General features: G+C 45.4%; 1 protein-coding gene across 4 annotated transcripts in view; it reads right to left on the reverse strand.

The window, feature by feature from the left end:
- Positions 1–2,273: 2,273 nt before the first annotated feature.
- Positions 2,274–26,715, reverse strand: part of Pli (E3 ubiquitin-protein ligase pellino) — an 85,088-nt gene continuing 60,646 nt past the window's right edge. For 3 of the 4 annotated variants that reach the window (XM_077665481.1, XM_077665484.1, XM_077665482.1), the window contains exons 6-8: positions 23,475–23,792; positions 22,371–22,486; positions 9,202–12,262 (exon numbers count right to left, since the gene is read on the reverse strand). In XM_077665481.1, the coding sequence (XP_077521607.1) occupies positions 12,136–12,262; positions 22,371–22,486; positions 23,475–23,792 (561 nt within the window). In that variant the 3' untranslated portion in view covers positions 9,202–12,135. Of the gene's footprint in view, positions 12,263–22,370; positions 22,487–23,474; positions 23,793–26,715 lie in introns of all 4 variants that reach the window. The other variant, XM_077665483.1, reaches the window with a different exon arrangement.

Here is a 26,715-nt window from a genome sequence, read left to right on the forward strand (position 1 = left end):
CAACTCTGTCAGCGCTAATTCATTCATTCCACATCTCTCTCTCACCACGAATCAAAGCACGAATGAGGCGTCCACATATCCAGGGAGCCAGTTATGCGCCCTTCCTTTGCTCAAAGCCATCGTTGTCTAGAACATTGTCAATGCCAACGCCAATGAACACAGTGAACGCCGATATCTTTCGCTTTGCATATCCTGGATTAGCTGAACTAATCCACATCAATTTTTTCTTCACTGTTTGCTGCTTGAAAAAGTATATGGTCATTGTGAACTGTGCGGTGCCAGATCTGATAGCGACAAAGTAAAAGTGTATATATGCCATGAATGAATTAACTTTATTCTCATTCTCGTCATCATAGGGCCTCACGGTCTGGGCACAGCAATTAGGAGGGGGTGCCTCCCAGCCGGCTCTCAGCCCCAGAGACTGCGGAGAGAGTCCTGTAGTAAGCTGTCTCCGCCTGGCAGATGATGAGTCTTTGTTGATCCGGGTCGTGGCTCCGGACCAGCTTCCCAGGTGGCGAGGTCAGCAGAATATCCTGACACTCCCCAAATTGAGTGATTTTGCGAAGTCATTCTGTGGCAGCTACTGCAGAGCTCAGGCAGGCTCCGCCGTGTCTTCATCGTGTAGTACACAGTTCGGAAAGAATCTGTTGACCTGCAGCCTCCTTCAGGCCCTGTGGTTAGTGACCTATCCGGAAGTGACAGTCCTCTTCCTCTCCTATCCATTCTAGGCGTTTCAGTTATTTTTTTATGTTATGAGAGGGTCTTTATTCCTATTCGGGGCACTTCAACAGCTGGTCGAATGTATAATTCTCGAGCGAGGCTGCGAGCAGCCTCATTACCCGGAATGTCATGAGCAGGAACCCATATGAGGGAGACCGCTCTGCTTGAGGGGTATCTTAGTAATTTGGCGGCTTGACTGGAGGCCACCCGCTTACAAAAGGTGTTAACTTATTGTCAGACAGGATGATCTTGGCTTTGGTATACTGGCGCATGCTAGGCCAATAGCCAGCTCATCTGCCACTAACGCATTCCTATTATTAATCGATGCTACAGTCACTTTCTCCCCATTCCCATCAACAGCGGCAATGACGGAGGCGCCATCAGAACCACAGGCTGCGTCGCAGAAGACCATGTTCTCCAGTGGGTCCCGGGCAAGATTGTTGATTATTATTGTTGTTGTTTGCCTGTTCGAGCTCTATGTCTTCTCCTTTCTTTATCATACTCCGGGTGCATGTTCTTAGGTATACTGGCAATTTTGAGATGCTTCTGTATGTCTAAGGGGATTAGCTCTACAGTATACGGGGGTTTCCTCTCGCTCTCCCTTAGGTCATTTAGGATCTGCCTAAGCCTCCTAAGCTAAGCCTTCAAATTTGCGCCTCTCTTACTGCCCTGGTATACATGTCGCGGTACAACGAAGCAAAGTTTGAATTCGGCGCTGTAGTCATTACATCCGCGGTTGTCACATTTGACCTACGCTTAGTTCCGGTTCCATACAGGGAAAAGCGTCGGATTTTCTCCTTCTTTCAGAAACTTAAACGGCATGGTCTGGTCTACCGAACCACCACCACCACCTCTTTTTTTTTCAGGAGGCCGTATGATTGAACTTGGTAGTGTTCATGTCAGAGTTAGCTGAGTGATATTTAGATTAACTGACGTCCGTCATTTTTTCTGAAAGGAGTTTCTATTTTTAGCTCCCTATTTCTAATAATTTTTTCAATTGGCAAGGTACCTTCTTTTGGGTGTGGCATATGCTGCCCCAACCAGTTTCGCGCGCCAGTAGCGGAGTCGGGTACTTGGGCACGAGCCGTCAAACAGTACACTCACAATTCATGGCGGCACTCTCACAAACCTTTAAATGCTTGCCCGCATTGTCTACTTTTTCTTCTTTCTGTTGATGCAATTTACTCCATTTGCCCGAGTTACTGAGCTGCTATCTTCAGGTCCTTTCCCATCTTGCACGTTATTAAGCTCCTTTCATCTATAATATGCATTCTTTAGTCTAAGGGTATCATCACATAATGAATATATTCTAGCAATGAAAGGAAGCAATGCAGGAGGGGGCATCAATTCTGAAGGGTAGATAATGTTATTTCCTCCCACTTCTAAACCGCAATTGTGCAAAGAAGCTGCGGGCATTTTGCTAGCTCAGTACAAACATGCTTTCCACTGCTTCTCATTGACCCATGGCACTAAAGATCACAGTATACTAAGAGAAATTTGTTGAAGGCTGCCCTTGTCAGGCAGCCAACCACACATGCTAGTACGAATGACAGTGTTGTTGAAAATGATCTTTATTTTCCTATGGTACATAGAAATACCAGTGGTGGTAAGGTATCATATCTATACAGCTTCGGATGCACACTCGTACACACATTCGATAAATAGGTCCTCGCCAACGCGACGACAGACCGCAGAGGGGACGAGTGGCAAAGGCATAACATTATCATACACACAAGTGGGTTTAGTGGGTGTGTGTGTGTCTGTGTGAAAAAACCTTCTGTACACTGCCAAGAAAAGGTTAAAAATAAACAGCGTGCATTCTCTCTCCTCACTACGGTGCACCCAACATCCATCATCATAGACACGCAGCAGCGCAAGGCGCAAAACAAACAAAAGCAAATGCCGTCCTCCTACTTCACCTAAATGCATTGCAGCCGAAATACATTGCTGATAAATAAATGTTCACTTGAAGGAAGGCAGAGCAGTACACATGTCACATTGACAAGATTTAAAAAAAAAAAAAACCTGTATGGGTTCCAAAACTTCTATCCTTCAAGAAATGGGGGGTCCAATAACATGTTCAAGCATTATCTTTTTCTGATATGTTCCTTCCTTATTCTTGACCATGGCCAAGAAAAAGTAGAAAGATCAGATATCCGTGCACAGATTGACTAACACGGTGTTGGTGCAAAAATTTGGCAATTCTGTAGCCAGGAGATGAAATAAATGTAGCACTAGCGCACATGCAAGCATTGCCATCAGGTGCTCAACTCCTGAGGTGATTTCAGGTCTCGCTGTGTCAGGACAATACCCCATGCCCCAAAAAATGACGACGAAGCCACTGTGCAACCCTAATCAAAAGTTTATGAAAGGCAATATTGGCAAATCATTGCAATTTCGCCACCATCTTTTGCATGCAGCTTGGAACAAATACATGCAGCCTAGTTCTGTGAGTGCAAATTAGACAGTGAACCATTAAATCTGAAGCAATGTTCTCTGGATGCAAAGAAATTTCTTCGACAAAGTTGGGTCCCGTACACTTGATGACAGCAGCTGCAGATATTGCAGCCTTCAATAGAAAACGTTACAGAAACTAATGCTTGTCTTCTTGCTTTCAACCATTACAGCCAAAGGCACAACTTCGTCGCTTTCATTAAATCCACAGCATCTTCATTCATGGCACAGTGCGCCACAATGCAGTTCCGAGGTACAGTGTTCTGTAGGCAATTAAAAACACCGGCGAAAGAATAACCTGGTGGTTGGTAATTCAGAAACACAGCTAGGACACTGCCCAATTTCCTTTGTGCCTGTAACAGATCATCAGCGCAGAGGTCACTTCATCGCAGCACAACCCTGGATGTCTTGTGCCATTTTCTTGAAGCCCAAGTCTAAAAAAAGAATCTGCTAAGCTTGATGCATGCTAAAACAATGATCGACATTCCTCACATAATGCGCATAAATGTGAACAGAAACAACAAATTCTATTAGAAACAAACGAGGGATACCATCGAACTGTTACCAAGAACAACTTGCATCTACTGTAAGAAGCCAAGCCCCATCTTTTAAAAACTGCTAAAGTTCTTTGGCAAAACCAAATCGCTTCACAAAGCTTATGGCTGTCCCTACATGAAAAAAGTGCAATCCCAATAAAATGTACATGCAACAAGCGATATAACAACCAGCACACATCTGTCGTCCTTCTTTTTCTGTGTCTTATTTCTCGAGCTGGTTTCAGCCAGTATCCAATCCTATTCCTATACAAGACTTAACAGTGCCCCAAAATTCTTCCCTCGCATGTTACAGACTGCTAATATGACCGATTACTGTCAGTTAGTAACTAATCGGACTGAAGACATCCTCTAGACTTCACTCCACAATGTAGTAACCAAACTGATGCCTAGTGCAAAAGCTCAGCTGATGGCACACAGAAATTGAGGAACTTGTCAAGCACAGCACTAAGAAGTTTCTTGTCGGTAATACGAAGTGTGGCACCTGTGACATCAGAAAAGCACCCAAAAAGAAAATTGCCCCCGAGACAAGCAAGCTAGCTTGTGCTCTTACTAAGGAAAGAAAAACCTAACAAACAAAAAGAACCAGAAATGGTTAAGTACGAAGATATGGCAGGACCATGCATGAACATTCACACCTGGAGTACCACAAGCTGCACTCCCCTTTTACTCAAAAACATGTTCCACGGAGTTATTATGGCCAGATGCTGCACTTAAATATCCCAAAATTGAATAGTCAAGAATAATGATACAGTGTGAACACAAATATGCCTATATTGGAGTAAAAAGGTAGTAAGACATCCTCTAGTGGGAGTGCACTAGAGAACAGCTTACTATTTTTTTTCACTTCTTTCTGTTTGGAGTGTAGCAGTCACCTTCTTAGAGTGGTGCATTTAAATACAGATAGGCTGCATTTTATAAACTGCAGCGCTGAACAAGCCCCGATATCACATGCCTTCTTGAAAACCACGCACAAGTTTCATGCGACAACGAGTAACTACTGGTCACTGTAGTCTCAGCCACTTCAAGCTGTCTCACGTAGTTAAATGCGTTTTGTGCCGTTACTGTTATCTGACTATGCATCACAATGAATCAGAGAAAACTGAACATTTCGTGTGAACTGGCTCACTGCTTCTCTCTGGGCAAGCATGGCATTAGGAAAAGCCCGATTCAGAGACAACTTAGTTGCACACCAGGTGCAAATCAAAACACTGATATATATGTGCGCTCATCCAGGTTGCTGGTGAACAATGGAGCTAACGGCCTTTTATAGCGCCGTAGCATCAAAAAGTAATGAGAGCTTTGGATGGAAAACGCAAGCTGAAATCATGCCTGTCACATTTCATCGCAGTAGTTATCCCAATTTTTGCATACAGCACAAAAAAATATGCCATTCTAACATGGTACTGAAGTGATGAAAATAGCACACAGAAATCTTCCGTAGCCACATGCCAGACACATGTATGCTATTTATAAAAAAAAGACCACAGAGCAACTTCAAATGAACAATGGTTGCAAAAGAAATGCAAATTTCATTGAAACTCGTGCACTGGCTTCCACAAACAAACTGTTCACAATAAAACAAACAGACCTATACAAAACTGGCAGCAGACAAAGGTGAAAGAAAACAGGAGAAGAAACCAGAAAACGCCCACTATAACAAAACTCAATCATGGAATGACTTTTTTCTTTTTTGGAAGGGTTGGGATGATGACACGATTTCGTAGTTCAAGCCCAAGACAACCACCAAAGAGAGGGAGCGCTGTTTCAGAAGCAGGCAGGTTTTGCATTATTAGTAAGGTAAGCAATATAAAAAAAAATGTGTGCACTATCAAATGGCACGCAATGAAGTGAACTTCTCACAACAACGCTGTGCAATGACAATATAAGAAAAAGTAGGCAGAGACCTAAATACACAAAGCAGGCTCGAAACTAAGCATTTTGGTTTCACATACAACTCAAACGGAGCCAGAATTAAATGGCAGAACTGTATATCCATTAAGCAAAAAGATTTATTTTTCCATGCCAGGTAGGAATTTGTAAATGTCATAAGTGTGCGTGACACTATGCGTAAACTATACGCAACACTATCTTTGGCGTGAGAAGCTCCTGGAGGCTGCACCAGAAGAGAGCATAAACAGAAAGTGAGAACAGTCGACAACAAACAAATGTGAACCGAAAAAACCACAAAACACCTCACATACATTGTTGCTTGGTGTGTAGCCCTACTCGTATACAAGTACAAAAAAATTAAAGGAACACCATTGTTTCAGCCTCCTCGATGTCAAATAAAGGTGTTCCCAGTTGAAATGACGGTATTCTAAAAGAACCATCCCGAAAAGAATATAAGAAGGTTGACAGAGCAAAAGCCATAAATAAAGTGCTTTGTGGAAGAAGGCTGTAGACATGGAAATTGCTGAAACAAACCCCCCAAAAAAACAATCCATGCATTCCATAAGACTTTTCATTCCATCTATGAAAACCACCTACCTTACCTGAAGCGTTAAAAGGAAGAATTCTCCCGCAGGCAATGGAAGCTATTCAAGCAGGATGCCCTTCAGAAGCATGTTCATGCAGGTGTACCATACTAAACACTAGAGTTCTGCACTGACTGTATCAAACATCAAAAGATGTATCGAACTACAAGAAAAAAACTCACGCAATAACCCTAATGTTAGAAAGATGCCTGCAGCAAAGTTGACGCAGCGACACTCTGGCAATGCAACATAATTAAATTCCATTGTACAGAGAAATTCACCATGCAAATTAAAATGTTACGAATGAAAAGCAGGCACAGCATCAGAATAAAGGAACGACAGCTAAGGCAGACAGACTGGCAACACCAAAAACCTTCCACACACCTGACAGCTCCAGAAGGCAATGGCCCCAAGCATTCTACGCAAAGCGTTCACAGCGGACATCAAACCGCGCAATGACCTGCAACCGCACAAACTACGTACATGTGCCAACCACTGCATCTTAAAAGCCTAGCTCCTTTGCCAAAAGCAAAAGCACTCATACAAGCGTTCCTGCAGTAGAGAGCACTGCTGCTTGTGTACAAAGCAAATAATTAGATGAAAGAAAAAGCACCAGGTAGCCTGAAGGTTATCATCATCATCAGCCTGACTATGCCCACTGCAGAACAAAGGCCTCTCCCATGTCTTTCCAATTGACTGTCCTCAAGTGCTGACATTTTTTTTTTGTTCAAAATCCAGCAATGCGCTTCCCTCCAGGCTGAACTCATCAGCAAATTTAACCGTGAAGGACTGCTGCCTCCACAGCCTTCATCGAAAGTATGTAGGCCACTTAGCATTTCCTTGTCACGCAAGCAAGGCAAGCTAAGGCTGCCCAAGCTTTGAAAATTCTAGGCAGCTCAGTGGACTCTCTTACATGCCGCTTATGCCTACAGTGCACTAGGAATGTACAAAACGTTCCACTACTTAATCCAGCAAACAACCAAACAAAAAAACACAGTTTGCATTAAACGGCCTGCCTACTTCTGATGAACCCTGTATGCCTCGTAAAGTTTCAGCACATACACTTGCAAGCCACTTGGCCACTTGAAGGCAAACTTGAATATGCGGGAGCCAGACTTTGCAATTTGTCCGTACTCATTTCGCCAGCTACTGTAAGAGATTGGTGTGATATGGTTCACTTGTCAGGCATTACGCAGAGCCACTGAGGGTTGTCCATTGTACTTCGATCACCATTCACTTCGAGCCTGGTGACAGAGGAGACACATCCCCAGCAGGCATCACGATTAATACCTGTCAACCTTTCCTAACATGCGCATATCCCTGAATTAGCATCAAAGGATAAGCAGCTGTGTACGAATTACAGAAATTGAATGAAAATGTGTTCCACAAACGCCCCGAAGCACAAGGGGAGAGCAGAGCTTCTTACTATATGTTGTGCCAGACTGTTTCAAGCAATGGACCAAAGGCACCCTAGCGAGACTTCCAACACACACCCTCAACAGAGATCGTGGCTTCCTTAAAACCCCACCAATGATTGACAGCAAATGAGAAATGCTCTGTGGATGAACAGGTGGATGATGGTTTCTTAAAACACCAAAGAAGCGCCAAGATACAAAGCCTTATGATGTGGAAACGAAGTTAGGAGGCACAGAAAAGCATCGACGCAATATGAAAGGGTAGATCGGAATGTCTTATCACAAATACCTCACAAACGGAAACGCCACGGACGCAAAAAGTAATCTGACACAAGAAAATTGGCACAGCTATGAAACAAATGAAGAAAAAGAAAACATTACAAACGCTCAAACACCAAACTAAAGCGAAGAAAAAGAATTGCCCCTATCTAAAGGTTCCATTCAACGTCATACAAAATGGACGATACATCCATTCTGCAGGTCTCTTAGCTACAGTAGTGTGCACAAGTGGCTAGAAACAGCTGAAACAACCAATAGTTATGAATTCACGACCACACTTTGACAAAGGACCTTGTGTTCAGTGCAATGAACTAAACGCTTTTGGCTGAAAACCCAAGTTGAAAGGTCTTTGCTCTCGGCTTGAAACTTAGAACCAAGCTTTGCCTGCAAACTAAGAGCACAAGGGTCCCTGAACCAGCTTGTCGGCCATGGCTTGGAGACTACCGGGCACTTAAATGATCGTGAAACAAATTTACTCTGAACAAGAAAGAGGACTGGACAAATTAAGCATAAACAATTTGGTGTGTAATAGTGCTATATGGGGCTCAATGTCGGAGGGCTCCAGATTATTTTTGACCGCTTTGGGGTCTTTTAATGTGCCCCGACATAGCATAGAGCACACCAGCCCATCTTTTACACTTTTCTTTTTGTTTTAGCAATTCACCCCTCCCCTAACCTCAGGACTTGCCCAGCACAGTGGAGAATCGGTCCCACAACCTTGGTAATCAGCAGAATAAATGCTTAGCCACATGGCAATTGCACATACTGAATTAATGCACAGTCTTCGATGCACTTGTCCACAGTGAGTCAGCTTTATTTTACAGCTTGAAGCAATATCTTCTCAACCATGTCCTTCTCTGTGTTTCATCTTTCAGTTTTCGTTTAAAAGGCATGCAGAGTCTAGACGTGAAAAGGCACTCGGGTGACAACAGCTGGTAGTATATACCTGTGTGTCTTCTTTTGCGTGTTGTCAGCTAAGCTCCCTTACAAGACAAAAACACGCACCAACTCATTCATCTGTGTTACTATGAAGAATGCGGAGTGGAGGATAAATGGTAACAGCATTGCCCTTTGTATCGGGCAACAGCTTGCACCACCTAGCCTACACTTCCCCCCCTTATCGGTTAATATTTTTTTTCCTTTTCCTTCTATTTCGCTTTTAAAATGTCTGGTTTGACTATCTTTTTCCTCTCCAAATTCACCCCTCCCTTGATTTCCTGCACCAATCTTCTAACCTCCCCCTTTGTCAATGTCAAGCCTTTTCATCCACTCACCCGTCCTCCCCAGCAAATCCCAGCGCTCTATGTCTGTTGCTGTTCACTCGGGAAGGGCTGGGCGAAGTTCTGCGCACCTCAAAACCAAGTGTTTTATGGTCTCAGTTTCCGTTCTACAGGTAGAGCACAAAATATCCACTTCTTAAAATTTGGACGTATACATTTTTGTTCTCATAGCCAATGTCCTAGCTTCAAAGAGCAATGAACTGCCCCGCGAGTGATCTAGTAACCACTCTTTCTTGATGTCCTGTTTTCGTGTCCTATAAATAACTAACACTTCTTTTTTCTGCAGTCTTTTTTTCCACATATTTCTTTGCCTCCTTTACCTCCACTTTCACACCAGTATTTTGCTGAGCCCTATCCCTCACCTGTAGGTACTTTGGTCTTAGCTTTCAGGTTCTCTTCGTCCATTTTGTGTTAATAATTTTCATGTCTAGATACTTGTGCACATTTTTGCCCACTTTGTTTCCTCCATTTGGGTTAGTCTCTGATCATATTTCAGTTTGCCGATTGCCTCTCAAACCTCGAACAACGCCCAGCCCATATCTCCCTGTCCAAGGGTCATGGGCTTCAAGGGTTAGCAGCAAATGTTGCCAACATACCCTGGAGCACGACATTCCAGCACTCTAGACAAGTGTACGGAGCACTGTACAATGTTCTGCTTTTGCCACTTCTCTTGTCCACGCCTGCCAACTAGTGCCTCCAAGAGCGCCACCCTGCCCACTAAGGCAGTAGGCGGCGCTGTTGCATATGGCAAAACTGCTCTTGCCACTACCGTGAGTGGCAGCATGGATAAGTGCCGGAACTGACCTCCCCATAGCCGACTGCTGTATCATGTCATGATGGTGTGATAAAAGAAACGGCAAGAAAGGAGATTTTACTTTCTCACTCCACTTTTGAGCATTACCTGCTGAATACAACTGCACAACTTGGCCCAGATGTTCATGATGGTAACTCGCCAAGATCAAGGAGGGGTTAGGGCCCTTTCAAAGCCTGGTACTAGAAAATTCAAAGCCATGAATAATTTATTTAAGGATCGAACTCTGATGCATCATTAGTAAGGCAATGGGTCCAATTATTTTCAGCTTAAAGAGATTCTCACTTAATCAAATCAAGTGCATCAGAGATGAAGTCAAAAGTTTAAAAACTCAAATGTGCAATGTTCCCTCACAGCTTTCATCCACACCAGCCATCACATGGAACGAGACATGCTAAATGAACATGGAAAGGCAGAAAGCAACAAAATTGTGTTAAACACAAAAAAAGAATACAAGCCACACCATGAAAAATCGACCGCTGACTCCAAAAGTAACACTGAAGTTGGCACAGCTAGAGATTCTGCGTTCCAAAGGCTGCAAGAAACTCCGTGAAGCACACAAACCAAATTCCCTCTCGTTTCAGAAAAGAAAAACTGTACCTATGTCATTCCTGGTAGTGTCAAAGTGTTATTTTTTCGTTTTTATTCATTTTTCTAAAAAAGCAGCAATTTCATAACAACACTGCACTTGCTTGGTCCTTTAGCAAGACGTTTCTAGCAGAGGCCGTCATGGACAAAGAAATGTACAGAGTGGTGCCAGTAATCATCGACCCACTTCACGGCTAGAGCCGGCTTACAGCAAACTGTACGCCGTGTTATTCAGAGGCCAAAGTGAAGCCACAAAAACAAGGACACATATGTCTCAAGTGACATCTTTTTCCACTGCCACAAGTACACTCACTTTATTGAATGTAATGCGAGACATTGCAATGTAATCCTGTCTGCCCCTCAACATTTCATGTAGTGAACAGGGGCAAAACCTCCACAAATGATCACATGTCCTACTCCTAAGTCCAGCCTCAGTTTGGGCCTTTGTGGCATCAGTCAAATCTGATGGAAAAAGGTGACAACATTACCGGTGCAAGCCGGCTGGAGTCCATTTTCAAAACACCGCACTGTCACCTGGAATTATGGCATGAAATATGATGCGACAACATTACAACTAACTTCGTGCCAGCTCTTAATATGGGTTCGAACTGCCACATCTTTAGCGCAAATCACGGCATGATAGAACAAGATAGTCACGCGACAAAAACAGCTCGCCTCCTCTTCATGCATGCAACATTTTGCCAAGTGCAAAACTAGTAGTAGAACCAGGAATGAACATCTGTGGCATACAATTCCAGTCAGAGGAAAATAGAAAGAAAACCCACAGGAACTGGGAGAAGGCGCCACTGATCCCATTTGTGCACCAAATGGAACCATTTGCAATAGGCTGCTTTTACTCCCGATATTACCATTCGAAATCAGCTTTTTTAACCATTCCAGAGGTTTTTCACTTCTTCCATGAACTGGAAGGCTTGGCCCGATGGCAGACCTATTGCCCACCGCGAGTGCTTCCATCGCGTCGTCGTCTTCACTCGGCTGCCACCGGTCACCGAACGGTGGCACACGGTGCCCCCCATTGTGTGCCACAGGTGTCCAGACCCTGGAGAGAGGGGGGAAGGAGCAGACTGGGTGCTTCGGTGGACAGATGCATGCAAGCACACTTTAGCCAAAGTGCAGGGGCATGGTTGAACTGCGTAGTTGACGGCACAGCTTCCGACAAAGCAGCAGCCCTCTTATGGTCACAGCACTCTTGACGACCACAGGCCGTTGAGCCCCTCGAGCTGAGACTGCTCAGCAGGCAGAGAGGAGGTGCATCCTGCAGTTCTTGCAGAACCACGGCCACCACCGACCTCTGCCTGCCGGTCTCCCGTTGGCACTCCAGCTGCCATCTCTCGTGGAACCGAAAGGCGGTCGCAGAGGAGGAGGCGGTCGAAGTGGGAAGCGATCACACCTCCCTTATCCCCCACCGAGCGCCCTGACCTTCACTTCCCCTCTCTCCCGACGCTCAGTGACTGCCGTCGGTAGCAACTGTCTTCCCCACCACCAGTGGCGCCCTTCAGAGGCCGCACAACCCGGCAGAGCCATGGGGGTGTGCGGTCAGTCGATGTGGTCCTGGAAGATGAGGCGCACGTATCCTGGATACCCCTCCAGCTGGGTGGCACAGAAGGGGCACGCAGCCTGCAGGCCGTTGGTGCCGTGCGGGATGGACACTGACGCCCAGTACCTGCAAAGAGGAGGACGAAATGGACCAAATTGTACATCACAATCAAAACACTGAGTAAAAATAAACATTCTGAAAGGGAGTTCATGTCATGTGACATTGAGCTTCAGCATCAGCTGTATGCGCAAGAGACGAGAAAGAAAAGATTAATGTGACCGAGAGGCCACATTAATTGTCTATATGATGTCACATTAATTGCCCATATTATCTATTAACAAGTGAGTCACATAATTAGTAGACAACTAACAGGTTACCTGACCGTGTAAAAGTGGCCAAAGGGTCACATGATCAACCATGTGACAAACTTAAACGAGTCATGCGACTTTACAATGTGATGACACCATGTCGTGTAGACATGGCCTTGACATTGAGGTAAGGAGTATGCTGATAACAATTGACACTGTAAAAGAAAGAAAAACCTTGTCTTTTATCCTTACCTAGGGAAACAAGTGAAGGCGGTAGCTGTATTAACCACTAGAATTTCCCCCCAAATTGCTACTGAATAGAGTCACCGACCTACTTACGGGAATCGGCGGCACCAGAAAAATTGCCTGAACAACCAAACAGTCCAAGAGATCCACAAAATTTTGATGAAATCACTTTGCCGAGAAAAACTGGCTTGAAAAATCACAAATTACGCTATTTCCCATGCTGAGCTTGTAAGCGCCAAATATTAGTGAGAGGCGTGGGTTGAATCCATTTCTCGAACGATGGTCCTGAAGACTAGATAGACAAAACCCGTGGAATGACGTAGAAGCCTCCAACTTCCCCCCTTCCCCAACAACTACCCCCCCCCCCCCACCTCTTGCGCTGGCATCGTCTGAGCACGACTGCTACCTCATTATCAATGCAATCACACCCAATGATTGCACACCTTCTTTTAAACTGCCTTGACAGGAATGAAGTTCATGCAATTAATTCAGCTGGCAACAATGAAGTACAGAAATTGCCATGTTTACCCAAGCCAATCAGTCTAATCAATTACATTCGGATCTTAAATGGTGCCTCCGTTGTCTATGGCAGTGATGTTCGCTCACACCTATGTTAGGTCAAAAAATAGCACTTTCAGATTTTGTATACAAAGTCTTGCTGACATCTATTTTTGTCCGCAATATCTAACGCCACCCACAAAGTTCACAATATTGGTTGTAAATATGTACAACTTCCTATGAGATGCTTGATGGTTCCTCCATAAAATTTGAACTATCGAACAGATCTGAATTATCGCAGTCCGATAACTGGTCGGGTAGTGTATAGCCCGTGGGTGGGACAATGGCCTCTAGGAGAGGTCCTGAACCACCTACTGCTGGACACATTGTTTCTTAGGCCTGACAAACTTTTCCTTTCATCACAACACTGTAGGCACACTGGACCAAGGTAAGAGAGCCAAATCTTGGCAATGTTACCATAGCTTGGATAATAAAGCAGTGCTATTCTGCATCCTACATGGAACTTTTTAAGCAGCTGCGTCTCGAGGAAAGAGGCTAAGTGGGCTTTTACATTTAGTGAACCACAAAAAGCATCATTAAGGAAGAGGTGAGAGAAATGCAAAATAGTGTCAACAAGAGTACCGTAGATACTCAAGTAAGGGCTGCCCTTGTGTAAAGACGGCAATTTGAAAAAAAATAAAAATTCAGCCAAAACAATTGTTTCATGAGTGCATAATTCTGTCCACGCAATATGTTACACTGGGAGCGCCACCCCGCACCAACCGTCGAAAAAGAGCACGCATCACCACGTTACTGTTGCTGGCTCATTCCCCCTCTCGCGGTAACTAAAATAATTGGAAGCCATGAAGAGGCTGGGGGAACTCCAAGGACTTCAAGCCGTGATGAAAACAGAAGGAAACGCTGAATGAACTTGACCAACCCATATGAAGCCAACTTTCACGACAAACCATGTGGGGCCAGCACCAGCTCGGCGTACCGTCGCCGGGTGTTGTCTTCGCCATCAGGCGGCCGTGATTTCAGTGCTGCTAGCAACGAGGTGAGTCTAAATACTCAGCGAAAGTGCTGAAAAGACCAGCTTTGCATTCGCAATCAAGCCATTATACTTATTCAATGGCGAATTATTCTTTGTGACCCGACCAAAATCGTTATCCTGCCACGCTTTCTGGCGTCAGACGCCGCATACTCGCTAAGCCTAGCAGCTCTGAAAATCCAGAAGCAATCTGAAAATATCGCGCGTTTCATCGTTAAATTTTTGTGGTGCGGGCATCTTTAGACAAAGCAAAAGCTTCGTGCGCATTTCATTTGCCGTGAACTCGAGATGCAGTGCAGTGGCAACAACGAATCGGTGACAAAGCGAAAGGTCCCGCTTCGATGGATGCTGCCATATTGCCCGAACGTAGAGCGGCAAGTAGCGGCGGGCGGAAGACGGTCTCCTCGATTTGGCTGCACTTTCTGCACCAGTTCAGGAAGTGCGGCACTCTCGCACTCGATTTGACAGACCTGCACTAAAGCACTTGATTTGGCCTCGTGCTGCACGAGTTTTTCTGCACTACTGCACTAGCCTCCAGGCGAGTTCTCTTCTCGTGCAAGTAGTGCAAGGTGCTTGGCGCGCTTCGTAGCAGACAGCTCCGCGGCCATGCTTGTTTTAGTGAGCGGCATTGAGAGCATGGTTGAGACGGCCGCGTACCCGTGAAAGACGCGGCATCTGCGCCGGGCCCTCACCAAACAGCTGAAATGACAGTGCGCGTACGTGTGTGTACGCGTGCGTGTGTGCGCTTGTCTGTGTACGCGCGTAAGAGGCTGGCTGTCATGGCGCATGTACGTACTGCGTATGGGTTCTCGTCTTTCTGTCCAGCCTCGCACGTTGCTTACACCATTTCTCTTTTGTGTGCAATTATTATTATAGACGCAGCACGATGGAGCACTTCCATAAGAGGCAGATTGTGAGATGTTTTATAATATATGGGTGATCGCAACGCTTGTGACTTGCTGCGACATCAGTACCTCCGCTTACGACAGCGACTGGGCTTGAGGTTCCAGTTAGACTAGGACAGTCACGTCGGCGTCACCGTCCGCCGAAAGTGAACGGAAAGAACGGTCCCACATTCTTTACCACTTTTGGAATTAACAAATTTCATAGCCGCTCAACGAGGTGTGCCACTTTGAGCAAATGCACAGCGTTCAATGCAGCTAGCACAATTTCGCACATATGTGAAAACACGCGACAAACACCAACACATAACCGCAGCAGACGAAAGTTTCTGCCCTTTTGCACTCGATTTGGCCGCAGCACCGACAGCACTAGTGTCGGGCTACACTCGCGCCGCAAGAGCTGGCACTACAATGACACGGCACTTTTGTGAACTAGTGCAGAAAGTGCAGCCAAATCGAGGGGACCTTGAGAGTGAAAGAGAATGTCGAAATTTAGAGCGCGTGGGCCTGGTGTAATTGACTTTTTAACTAGTACAGTTAGGCACCCAGTAGCAATTAGAGATTTGTAGCTGGTCATTAATAAAGGCATATGAGTTCTTAGAATTTAGAAAACTAAGAACACTAGGCATGAACAGTCTTTGGCCTGTACTCTACATAATGCGAGCATTTCAAAAACAGCCCTTTCAGGCACACTTTAATGGCATTAAATTTGCCGATGTCAAATTAAGGTGGCGACACTGCGAGAGCCGAGAGGGGCACTGTTACGTTACTTTCAAGACTCGTCTATGCTGGGCATTCAAGCAGGCCCAAGTCATACCCCTGTCATGTGCACAAGATAAAGTGCACTTACGAAGCATGCCACTTGCTAAAAGTGCACATAACGTAAGTGCATTTGCTAATGTGTACACTCAGGTCAGAGCGCGTTCTCAATAGCAGTGATACTTTGGGCACAAAATGCTATAACAGAATGTGCATACAAGCTTTTGCCTGTTACATATATTTTTATTTGTACAATGGTTTTACGATATCAACAAAGAAAACAGCATATCACTCAAATGCGCTGTAGTCTGCCATATTGTTTGTCGTGATTCTGGATTACCATAGTGCATTTAATGCGGCAGTGATGAAAAATTAAGTTATGTTCATTTCTATGTGCTCTACTGCTCTGAACGAACTAACTCTGCAGGTTACGCTTACAAACTGCCATTTCTAAAAATTTTGTTTTTAGCCAGCAGTCATTTTTGCATCACGGACACACACTGTTAAGGAGGAAAGCGCCAGCTGTTTCCATCCCGGCTGATTTGACGACCCTTCCCACATTTGGTGTGTGGGTAGAGAACGAGAAGATTATGAAAGAACCCTCCCTGGTCTCTCTCCCTCTATCCATTCCAAATTTTAAAGCCACAGAGCCGTTGAACGCTGCGCTGTAACAAGCTGCGCACTACCCTGGACTCTTTCCCGTCCCGCACCGCATAGCATAAAGTGCACTTGGGGGGCTAAGTGCGCTTTATTTTGTGCACTTCACAGGGATATTACACTGAGCTGCGCCACTTCACTGCATGGCCTGGCATCTGCCCCAAGGCATATGACCACCCAACCTCATGCAGCCAATTAACAGCGAGACTCCCTGGCAATTCACAGTGTGTGACGTCATGAGACTGTATCCCATGACTCTAAACAGGAACAAGTTTTTGCCGGTGGTCACGAAGAAAGCTGATGGCACGAGTGATCATAAAGAAGTTGATGGAGGTATTCGCCAGGTTTGGATTCCCAGAGCAGCTGATAACGGAAGTGACTTATTTCACTGCAAAGATGTTCTTGGATTCCTGTGCTGCACTTGGAATTAATAAGAAAAAGAAAGCGACCACTTATCATGCTCAGTCGAACCCCATGGAACGAGTTAACCGCCACATCAAGCACATGCTTGTCATGCTCTCCGATAGTCCCAAAGATTGGGCCACCTATCTGCTGGAGATCACATCTGCTTTGTGTTCGACTGCTAACTGCTAGACTGGGTATGCGCTGTCTTCTCTCAATCTGGGTAGCGAGCTGCGAAGTTCAATGGACGGGGTTCTAATGAACAGCAGGACGGCGCCAGCACGAGCTGAATACTCAATGCAGCTGCACGCTAAGATATGACTGCCTGCATTGTGAACTTCACTATGAAGTGCCAACTAGCAATGCTAGCAAGCAGTATGCGGTGTTGTTGGCGCAGAAAAGGGCCGGGCTGTTTTTGTGTGTAAGAAAAGCTTTCCTCGTTCATTTATAGACAAGCGTCAGGCCGTGATGTCAAAGAGATGCGGCGGCGCTGGCGTCAGCAGTAACTTTCGTTGTGCAGGCAAAAAGCGGGACCTTCCGCATTGGGTGTGCCATGCTTGCGTGTTTTTGGGCACTATTCACTGCGTGCCGACAAATTGTGGTGCGGTTCGTTGAGCCGCAATGCAGAAGAAAGGAAGCGGCATAAGTTTCCACAAGTTTACTGCAGTCATACAGGCGCGAATGCGACGGCGACGGATCGGATTCGCGGCTAATTATTACTGGCGAGTTCGTGGGTTATTACGCCGAGCTCGTTTTGCTTCTTGGGTTATTACATTGTGTTTCTGCATTCAAATCTAATAAGTTGGTTCGTGTCTCTGACTTTGCATCGTTGCTGTTTGGTCGCGTGGTGAACAGTGCAAAAATCAAGCAATGCCTTCAACTCGTTCTCATTCTGTCGTACTCTCAGCATAAGTTTAGGCTCAATATTCCGTGTGCTTGGGATCGCAAGTTGAATGCAGGGGGCCATTTTCAGATGCTTATCACCCAAAAAACGTCCCGAGCATCACTTCGCATGTGAAAAAAAAAAAAAGACAAAAAGCTGCCACCAGTCGCTTCAGTGTTCACACCGTGCCGCGTTCGAAGAAGCACCGTACTCGGGTAGTACAACGCAACACGGTTTTCTTCTTTGCTTTCATTTTCGCAAATTTCAACAAGTGTGTCGTTTCAACACTGGTCCAATGAGTACATAGGATCTGGACAAAGTCGCGCAATGTTATTTCCCAAATTATTTGAATTATCGCATTGTAGGTCGATCAAAACCTGGTGAACACAGCAAATTCCACGCCAAAAATTTTATAGCTTAAGCAGAGTGAGCGTAAATTTCTTCTCAAGCTCTAGGAAAACATCTATGCATGCACTAATGGAGCTTTCGGATCACATTTGCCTTATTCAAAGCAGCTATAGTGTTCATTAATTTGCAAAGTCTCCGGAGTGAAGCAGCTCAGTGAAAATAGGAAGCACATTACAAAGTTCGCCATGTGAGAAAGCTGATTCGCGCCGTGCATCATGTCGTCCTGTCTTGCACTAGCAATCGGATATGCTTTATCGGCCCATAAGTTGAGAACTGTGGACAATTAGTTTCTCCCCATACCTCGCGTTTTCACCTGCCGTAGCGGTGCGCAGTTACTTGTTGCGAACTAGGAGCAAAGAACCACCGATGCAGCGCTCCGCCTTCCAATTCCTTCTGGCGAACAGGCGAACTACTCTCCGGGCATCAACAAAACTGTTTCTAACCACAAGTGACGCGCACACATTGAAATAGTCGCGTACACCAGTTGGTTACGAAGGCAGTGTCGCTTGGCCCAGTGTAAGCGTGCTGCGTTTTCATTTTTCAAGTCAACTCCTCAGGTTTTAAAATGCAAAAAAAAAAGATGGTTTTATAGAAGTAAAACTAGATGGCACAGCTTGTCCATGAGCGTAGTATTATTTTAACGCAGAGTTAATTCACCGGGATTGCGCTTCATCATATGAATGCAATCGCAGCATAAAAAGGGATGTATAACATATAAAAACAAGCATGGGCCGCACCCCGTTTTCCCAAAGGAAATATCTTTAAAAATACTCTGTAAGAGCCACACTCATACTATTCACGACCAACGCGGGGATAGCCTGTGAAATGCATGCGCTGTGGTCTCCACAATCAACTCCGGCGGCGAGCAGTGATGCGCTTGATCGCGGGGGCGGTGCATACGCACAGGAGCTTCCAGGTGCCACCCATGGATGGCACCCATGGCCGTGGGTCATCATCATCTACAACTTTTTCCCCTGCTGCGAGCTCCTGCCATCCGTGTCGGCATCAGTATCACCAGCACCAGCCTTTTGTGGCTGTCAAAGGCACGGAAGCTGTGGTAGCGCGTTAGTTCACCGTAGTTGTGGCTTTCGCGTGCTGCCACCAAGCATTGCAGTTTTAGACAATGAGCAAGCACCTTAATAGCTACATGGCTGGGCGTTTGGTGTCGAACATGGCAAGCGTGCGGCGGGCAGGAAATTCGATGTGGCTGAGAACTGCCTCCGACGATGGTGCAACCAAAAGGATGCATTGAGGAGCATAAGCTGCAAAAAGCGCACTTTCCGAGGCAAGCCGTGCCAGTTTCCCAAACTGGAAGAAGAGCTGCTCTGCTAAGTGATGGAAGCTTGGAACAACAGTTACGCGTTGGCAGCGGACATGCTGCACGACTTCTTGCGGGACGAGCGCGCGCCAGAGCACAGCACCACCTTGGAGACGGAATACTCCGCGAGTGACGGATTGAACATAGAATAAAAGCCGCTCATTCCCTGATTGGTGTGTTCTTACTTTAAAATTTTTTTTTTCTACACATTGCGTATAAGGGTCGCACCCCAAAAATTGGCCTTCAAATCTGAAAAAAAAGTGTGGCCCTTACACGCGTTTATACGGTAATCGAGGCTCAGCTGTAGGCTGAAAAATTTTACGACAAAACACTGTCCCTGTGTCAAAACTGCAAAAAAACAAAGTGAGGGCCTTGCACTAGTATATATTGTATATTAGATATTAGATTTCCTGCAGGCTAAAAATTACTGCCTCTACCAAATGCATGGGACACAGAAAACCCAGCAATGAAATAGAGACATTTAAACTACCTGTGCATAATATGTAGAGTCCAGCTGGATCAGCGTCCACGCAAAAAAATGGGGGTGTCAGTAATGGCTGCAGATGTTTGCGGCACTTCAGCGCTGACTCAATGGACATATCCTAGGCGTATGGGCGGAGCACCTACACCCGTACGCAATGATACGCTGGAACCTGTTCATCATCATCATCATCATCATCTGCCTTACTACACCCACTGCAGGGCAAAGGCCTCTCCCATGTCTCTCCAATTAACCCTATCCTTTGCCAGCTGCATCCACCCTTTGCCTGCAAACTTCTTAATCTCATCCGCCCATCTAACCTTCTGCCGCCCCCTGCTACGCTTACTTTCTCTTGAAACCCACTCCGTTACACTTAAAGACCAGCGGTTATCTTGCCTTCGCATTACATGCCCTGCCCAAGCCCATTTCTTTCTCTTGATTTCAACTAGGATGTCATTAACCCATGTTTGTTCCCTCACCCACTCTGCCCGCTTCCGATCTCTTAACGTTACACCTATCATTTTTCTTTCCATGGCTCGCTGCGTTGTCCTTAACTTAAGCTGAACTCTTTTCGTTAGCCTCCACGTTTCTGCCCCGTAGGTGAGTACCGGTAAGATTATGCCGTTGTACACTTTCCTCTTGAGGGAAATTGGTAAACTGCCACTCATGATCTGCGAGAATTTGCCATATGCGCTCCACCCCATTCTTATCCTTCTAGTTATCTCCCTCTCATGATCCGGATCAGTTGTCACTACCTGCCCTAAGTAGACGTATTCCGGCACAATTTCTAGGCTCTCGCTGCCAATTGTGAACTGTTGCCTTGCTAGACTGTTGAACATTACTTCGGTTTTCTGCATGTTAATTTTTAGACCCATCGTTCTGCTCTTCTTGTCTAACTCATTGATCATGATTTGCAGTTCACCTCCTGAGTGGCTCAGCAAGGCAATGTCATCAGCAAATCTCAAGATTATTTAGGTATTCTCCATTTATTCTTATTCCCAACTGTTCCCAATTCAGGCCTCGAAAAACCTCCTGCAAACATGCGGTGAACAGCATTGGCGAGATCGTGTCTCCTTGCCTGACGCCCTTCCTTATTGGAATTTTATTGCTGACTTTATGGAGGACTATAGTAGCTGTGCAGTTGCTATATATATCTTCCAGTATTTTGACATAAGGCTCTTCTACCCCCTGATTACGCAATGCCTGTATGACTGCTGAGGTTTCCACTGAGTCGAATGCTTTCTCGTAATCAATGAAAGCTATATAAAGAGGTTGGTTATATTCTGCGCATTTCTCTATCACCTGATTGATAGTGTGAATATGATCTATTGTGGAATATCCTTTACGAAAGCCTGCCTGATCATTTGGTTGATTAAAGTCTAACGTTGCCCTGACTCTATTAGCGATTACCTTAGTAAATACTTTGTAGGCAACGGTTAGTAAGCTGATCGGCCTGTAATTTTTCAAGTCCTTGGCTTCTCCCTTCTTATGAATTAAGATAATGTTTGCATTCTTCCAAGCTTCTGGTACAGTCGAGGTCATAAGGCATTGCGTATACAGGGTGGCTAGTTTTTCTAGCACGATGTCCCCTCCATCCTTCAACAGATCTGCTGTTACCTGATCCTCCCCAGCTGCTTTTCCCCTTTTCATTGCTTCTAAGGCTTTCTTTACTTCATCTTTCGTTACTGGCGGGATGACGCATTGCTGTGCACTGCTGTCTTTCTCATTAGCGCTCTGATTACATTGGCTACTGCACAGGTCTGTGTAGAACTCTTCGGCTACGTTAACTATCTTATCCATATTGCTAATGACATTGCCCTGCTTGTCTCTTAATGCATACATCTGGTTTTTACCTATGCCTAGTTTCCTCTTCACTGTTTTTAGGCTACCTCCGTTCTTTATAGCATGCTCGATTCTCTCCATATTAAACTTCCTTATGTCGGCTACCTTGCGCTTATTTATTAACTATGATAGCTCTGTTAGTTCTATTCTATCGGTAGTGTTAGATGCCTTCATGTTTTGGCGCTTCTTAATCAGATCTTTCGTCACCTGAGATAGCTTCCCGGTATCTTTTCGAACTGTCCTACCGCCTACTTCTACTGCGCACTCCGTAATTATTGATGTCAGGTTATCGTGCATTGAACCTGTTCAGGTTACAACAAATTGAGGAGGTTCCCCAAAGTTTTCTTGGAATCATTCCAGCTCCCCGACCATCTTTTGTTCACGGCTTGGCATTCTTTCCATGCTCCAGGAGCATGGAGATGCATGCCCCTTTTCGCCCCCACTGCCTCTGCAAGCAACCGAGTGAGAAGGGGGCTCACTTGACAGTCTTCTCGGAGGCCATGTGCCCGCAGGGGTTGAAGGCGTGGTTCGGTGGGTCGTTGTCCACATAGAAGGCTGGCTCAATGCCCATGCACAGCTTCACCACGGGGCCTTTCTGCAACGCGGCAGAGAAGAGGCGGAGGGAAAAAGAGCGTTCACTCATGGACTCTACTCTCGACTACACAAAAATTCAACAGCAAGCCAATCAAAACCACAAGAAACTATTCACTATCATCCTGGATTTTAAAGCATGGCATTGTCACCTGGCGTTTGCTCTTTGAGCCATGCCGACAGCTTCACACCTTAACGCTACAGCTACAGACCACAGTAGCGTTCGTCTTAAGGTGCTGTTTCCGAGCAATGAAATGCTAACCAACTACAGACCTGCAGAAACTAAGACTCCTGTCAAGCGTGCAAAATGAAGAGTACTTGCAAAGAGTGTCAGAAACTTTAAAAAGTGCACTTTAGCACAGCGAAACTGCGTAACATAAGTGCACTCACTGAAGTGCCAACTCAGGTCAGAGTGTGTTCACAGAACACACCTTGAGGGCAGAGTATGTAGCCTCCACGGCAGACATCTTTTTTTGGACATAAAATGCGCATGCAAGTTGATTTTAACTGTTACATATATTTTTTATCAGTGCGGTGGTTTCAAGATAGCAACCAGCAATACAACACATCACAAAAATGAACTGCAGTCCGCAATGTTGTTTGTTGTCCGGATTCTGGATGTGTTGGGAACTTGTCTTGACTTGCTAGTTATGTTTTTTTTATGCGCTCTGCTGCTCTAAATGAGCATAATTCTGCATGTCACATTTGCAGGTCACCATTTTGAAAAATTTTCTTTTCAGCCAGCCACCATTTCCTTATCTACGAGTGCACTCCTCTCCCATTTAGCACCGCATAGCACAAATTGCACTCAACGGGCTGAAAGTGCAGTTTATTTTGCACGCTTGACAGGTGTATAAGGCATCTGAAGCAGCTGTGCTGTGAAACACAGTGTGCCGAAAAGTCAGCAGGGTACTGATCATGTACAGACATTTCTTTTTAAGCATGAAAATGCAAGCACCTTCAAACATGCTAAATTAAGGCTGACGACATACCTTGAGGCACATGGGGCAGGTGCGCACGTTGGAGGCCCCCTCGGGGAGCCCCCAGTGATGGAGGCCCTGGACGTGTCCGCAGTGCAGGTACACGTAGGGCTGCTTGTCCCCCTGGCTCAGTGTGGCCCGGCTGGCAATGACCAGCGTGTTCAGCCCCACGGGGCACTGGGGGCGCCCCGCGTTCAGCTCCGCCACGCGGGCCTCCAGGTGCTGCTTCGTCGGCGACTTGAGAAGTCCCTCGGCTGACCGAAAGAGGAGTGTGGCTCCGCAGAGGTCAATGAGCGAGCCGTCTCGCAGAACGTTCGTCTCGTCTTCAATCTGGGACACAAGCACACGAGAGGGCTGTAGGGCACAGCGTTAGCCGTGCAACGTCTTTGTCACAAGCTATGCACACTCACGGACTAACCCAATTCAATGTCTGCCAATTCGTGCTTTCACTCCTGCAGAGAAAAAAATAAACAGCACCATTGTACCTTCCCATTTCATACATCACAGGCAATCCAGCGGAGGCAGCGGAAGTAGTGTGTCTGCGAAAACATATTACTCCGCCACATGTCATTTGTCTTTCTCGAAGCTTCGGTGGGCATTTGGATGAAAACAAAGAGTGGCAAAAACGAAGTGGTAGCACTGAAAATCGTGGTCGAAACTGTGAGGTGCTTAGTATTCGGGCTATAATTTTCACCGGGTCTGAAGTGCTATTTAGACGCGGATGGAGTAAGGTCAATACACCTTACCAGCCATGTATCATACTGCGAAATGTCATTCTTACTTCTCGAAGTCTCACCGAGTCAGAGAATGAAAATGTGGCAAGAGGTAAAACGAAGTCCACGAGGTTTCCAGTCATGGTACTTAAGATCTGTTGCAATTAAATATGCCTTTATTTACTCTGGTTGTATGGCGAACTACTTTTTGATTGTGGACTTAGCTTGCGTGAACAGGCACGCTAGCTTTGGCAACGTTGACTGCTTTGAATCAAATATGAAAGCAACACGGCCTCTGAGAATGAAAACATCAGAATATTAATCTCGGAGACCATGTACATGCGGCTAGGTGCTCGGAGTTCTTAAGAGACATGAATCGATTTACCAAACTGGTTACTATTTCATTCAAGTTTGAATGCTGAATGTTTGGGAACCATTATTTATGGATCGCTTATTCCACTTCATTTATTTTCACTGAGTAAGCAATCAGTGCTCACATAATGTAAGTGCACCAGAGTTCCATGTTTGAGGCACAAAGTTAAATAAGGATTCCCTGCAGTTTGCAGAGAATAGGGCTGTCTGCCCTCACAGATGCATGAGTGGCATGCCACCTTTAGGCAAGACATGGAAACTTTCTGCTCGGAACTGCTCTTTAAAAGCTGCAGCTACCCTTACACTACCCTATATACATCGCACGGGCAAATGAAATCAGGGAAGGCAAGGACAAGAATGCTAAAAAGGGACACTGAGGACTGCTTTATCTAATTATTATTCTCCATAAAAACTGATTCTCTTACTCCTTCTCGCTATGTTGACATTTGTCCGGCAGTGCAAGACACATTTGTCACCGAACAAATTGGATTTAATAATCTTCCCGTTAGTTGATTCAAACGTGTGACGCCCTTACCGGAAAGGATGGGTTGCCACTACAGTAGAATCTCAATAAATGGAAGTCGGTTAAGGGGGGACACTGGTTTTAGACCTATTTTTCTTATTTTTAGTCCAATCCTAATGAAACTGTATCACCTTGCTCAGTTTTTGATACTGATTTCAAATATGAAATTGCTTTTTAATAAATTTTTTGGTTCCTAAGATAATTAATTTTAATTAGTCATTTATTAGTACTCCAGTACAAAAAAAATGGCTCAATAAAAAATAATTTTTAACCCATTGCTACATAGTATGGTGAGTAAAGAGTGCAATAATCAAAGCACTTTTTTCATTTTACCCTCATTAGTAATTTTTACAGCACTTAGAATAGCAGCATTCAAAGTGTGAATATCATGCATCGATAAACTTTCCAAAATTACAAATTCTTGAAGCGTGATTGAACAATTGTGCTTCGATTATTGCATACATTGTGCCTTCAGCTTCCCTTAGCAAACAATATGACATGTCTATCTGTCCTAGACATTGAAATATTGACGTACTAAGACAGCCAGGTGTCCAAAATTTTCATGGCGTTAAATCGCCTGCTGCTGCACAAATTGAGCCCACACAGTGATCTAAATTTAATATTATGGCCAAATACCGATTTCCTGCAGGAGGAAACTGCTAGAGTTGAGGAATATTACCTACAGGCTACAAAAATGTCATTTTTAAAAAATTGGTTTTGGGTCATTTTTTGGTCCCAAAGACCAGTGTCCCCCCTTAAATGGAACCAACGCTTAAATGGAAGAAACGCCTCGCAGTTGGTTGGTTTTGTATTAAGGCAATGTAAAAAACAACTCCTTAATCGGAACAAAAATTTTACAACCACCGTATAAACAGAACCGAAAATAGGCTCGAAACCGCAACTTGACGTGCATGCACAGCCCCATCGCAGTACGCATCACTGTCCCCTCCATCCCCTCTTTCCGGTTTCCATCTTTGGACGTTTCCGGTTTTCTCGCACACTGCAACCGCATCGCTTGCTTTCTGTCACGGTGTGCTTGCAGTTGTGTTCAGCTACGCTTAAGCCTTACATCTGCTGCTGAGCGTCGGGACATTTCGTCGCGAAGTCAGCATCTGATGGCAGCACAGAAGCGACCTCACAATGCCCTTACGTTAGAAAGGAAGGTGGAGATAATCAACAACTTCGAGAGTGGTCGCTTCACAAAAACAGCGCTTGCGACGAACTACGCTGTCCTCAGGAGCAGCCTCACAAGGATACTTCAGGACAAGGGTAAGCTGCGGCAGGCTTCCGGGACGTCACGCTTTGGCACTCAAAGAAAACAACTGCGGGTGGCCAATCGTGAAGATCTGGAGACGTGCCTGGGGGTTTGGCTGCTGAGAGCCCGCAGTGAAAACATTCCGATCAGTGGGCCACTCATTCACGCGCAAGCACCAGGAGCAGCCTCACAAGGATACTTCAGGACAAGGGTAAGCTGCGGCAGGCTTCCGGGACGTCACGCTTTGGCACTCAAAGAAAACAACTGCGGGTGGCCAATCATGAAGATCTGGAGAAGTGCCTGGGGGTTTGGCTGCTGAGAGCCCGCAGTGAAAACATTCCGATCAGTGGGCCACTCATTCACGCGCAAGCAGAAGAATTTGTTCTGCAG

This window comes from Amblyomma americanum, chromosome 5 (genome assembly GCF_052857255.1).
Source record: "Amblyomma americanum isolate KBUSLIRL-KWMA chromosome 5, ASM5285725v1, whole genome shotgun sequence".
NCBI classification, from domain to species: Eukaryota; Metazoa; Arthropoda; class Arachnida; order Ixodida; family Ixodidae; genus Amblyomma; species Amblyomma americanum.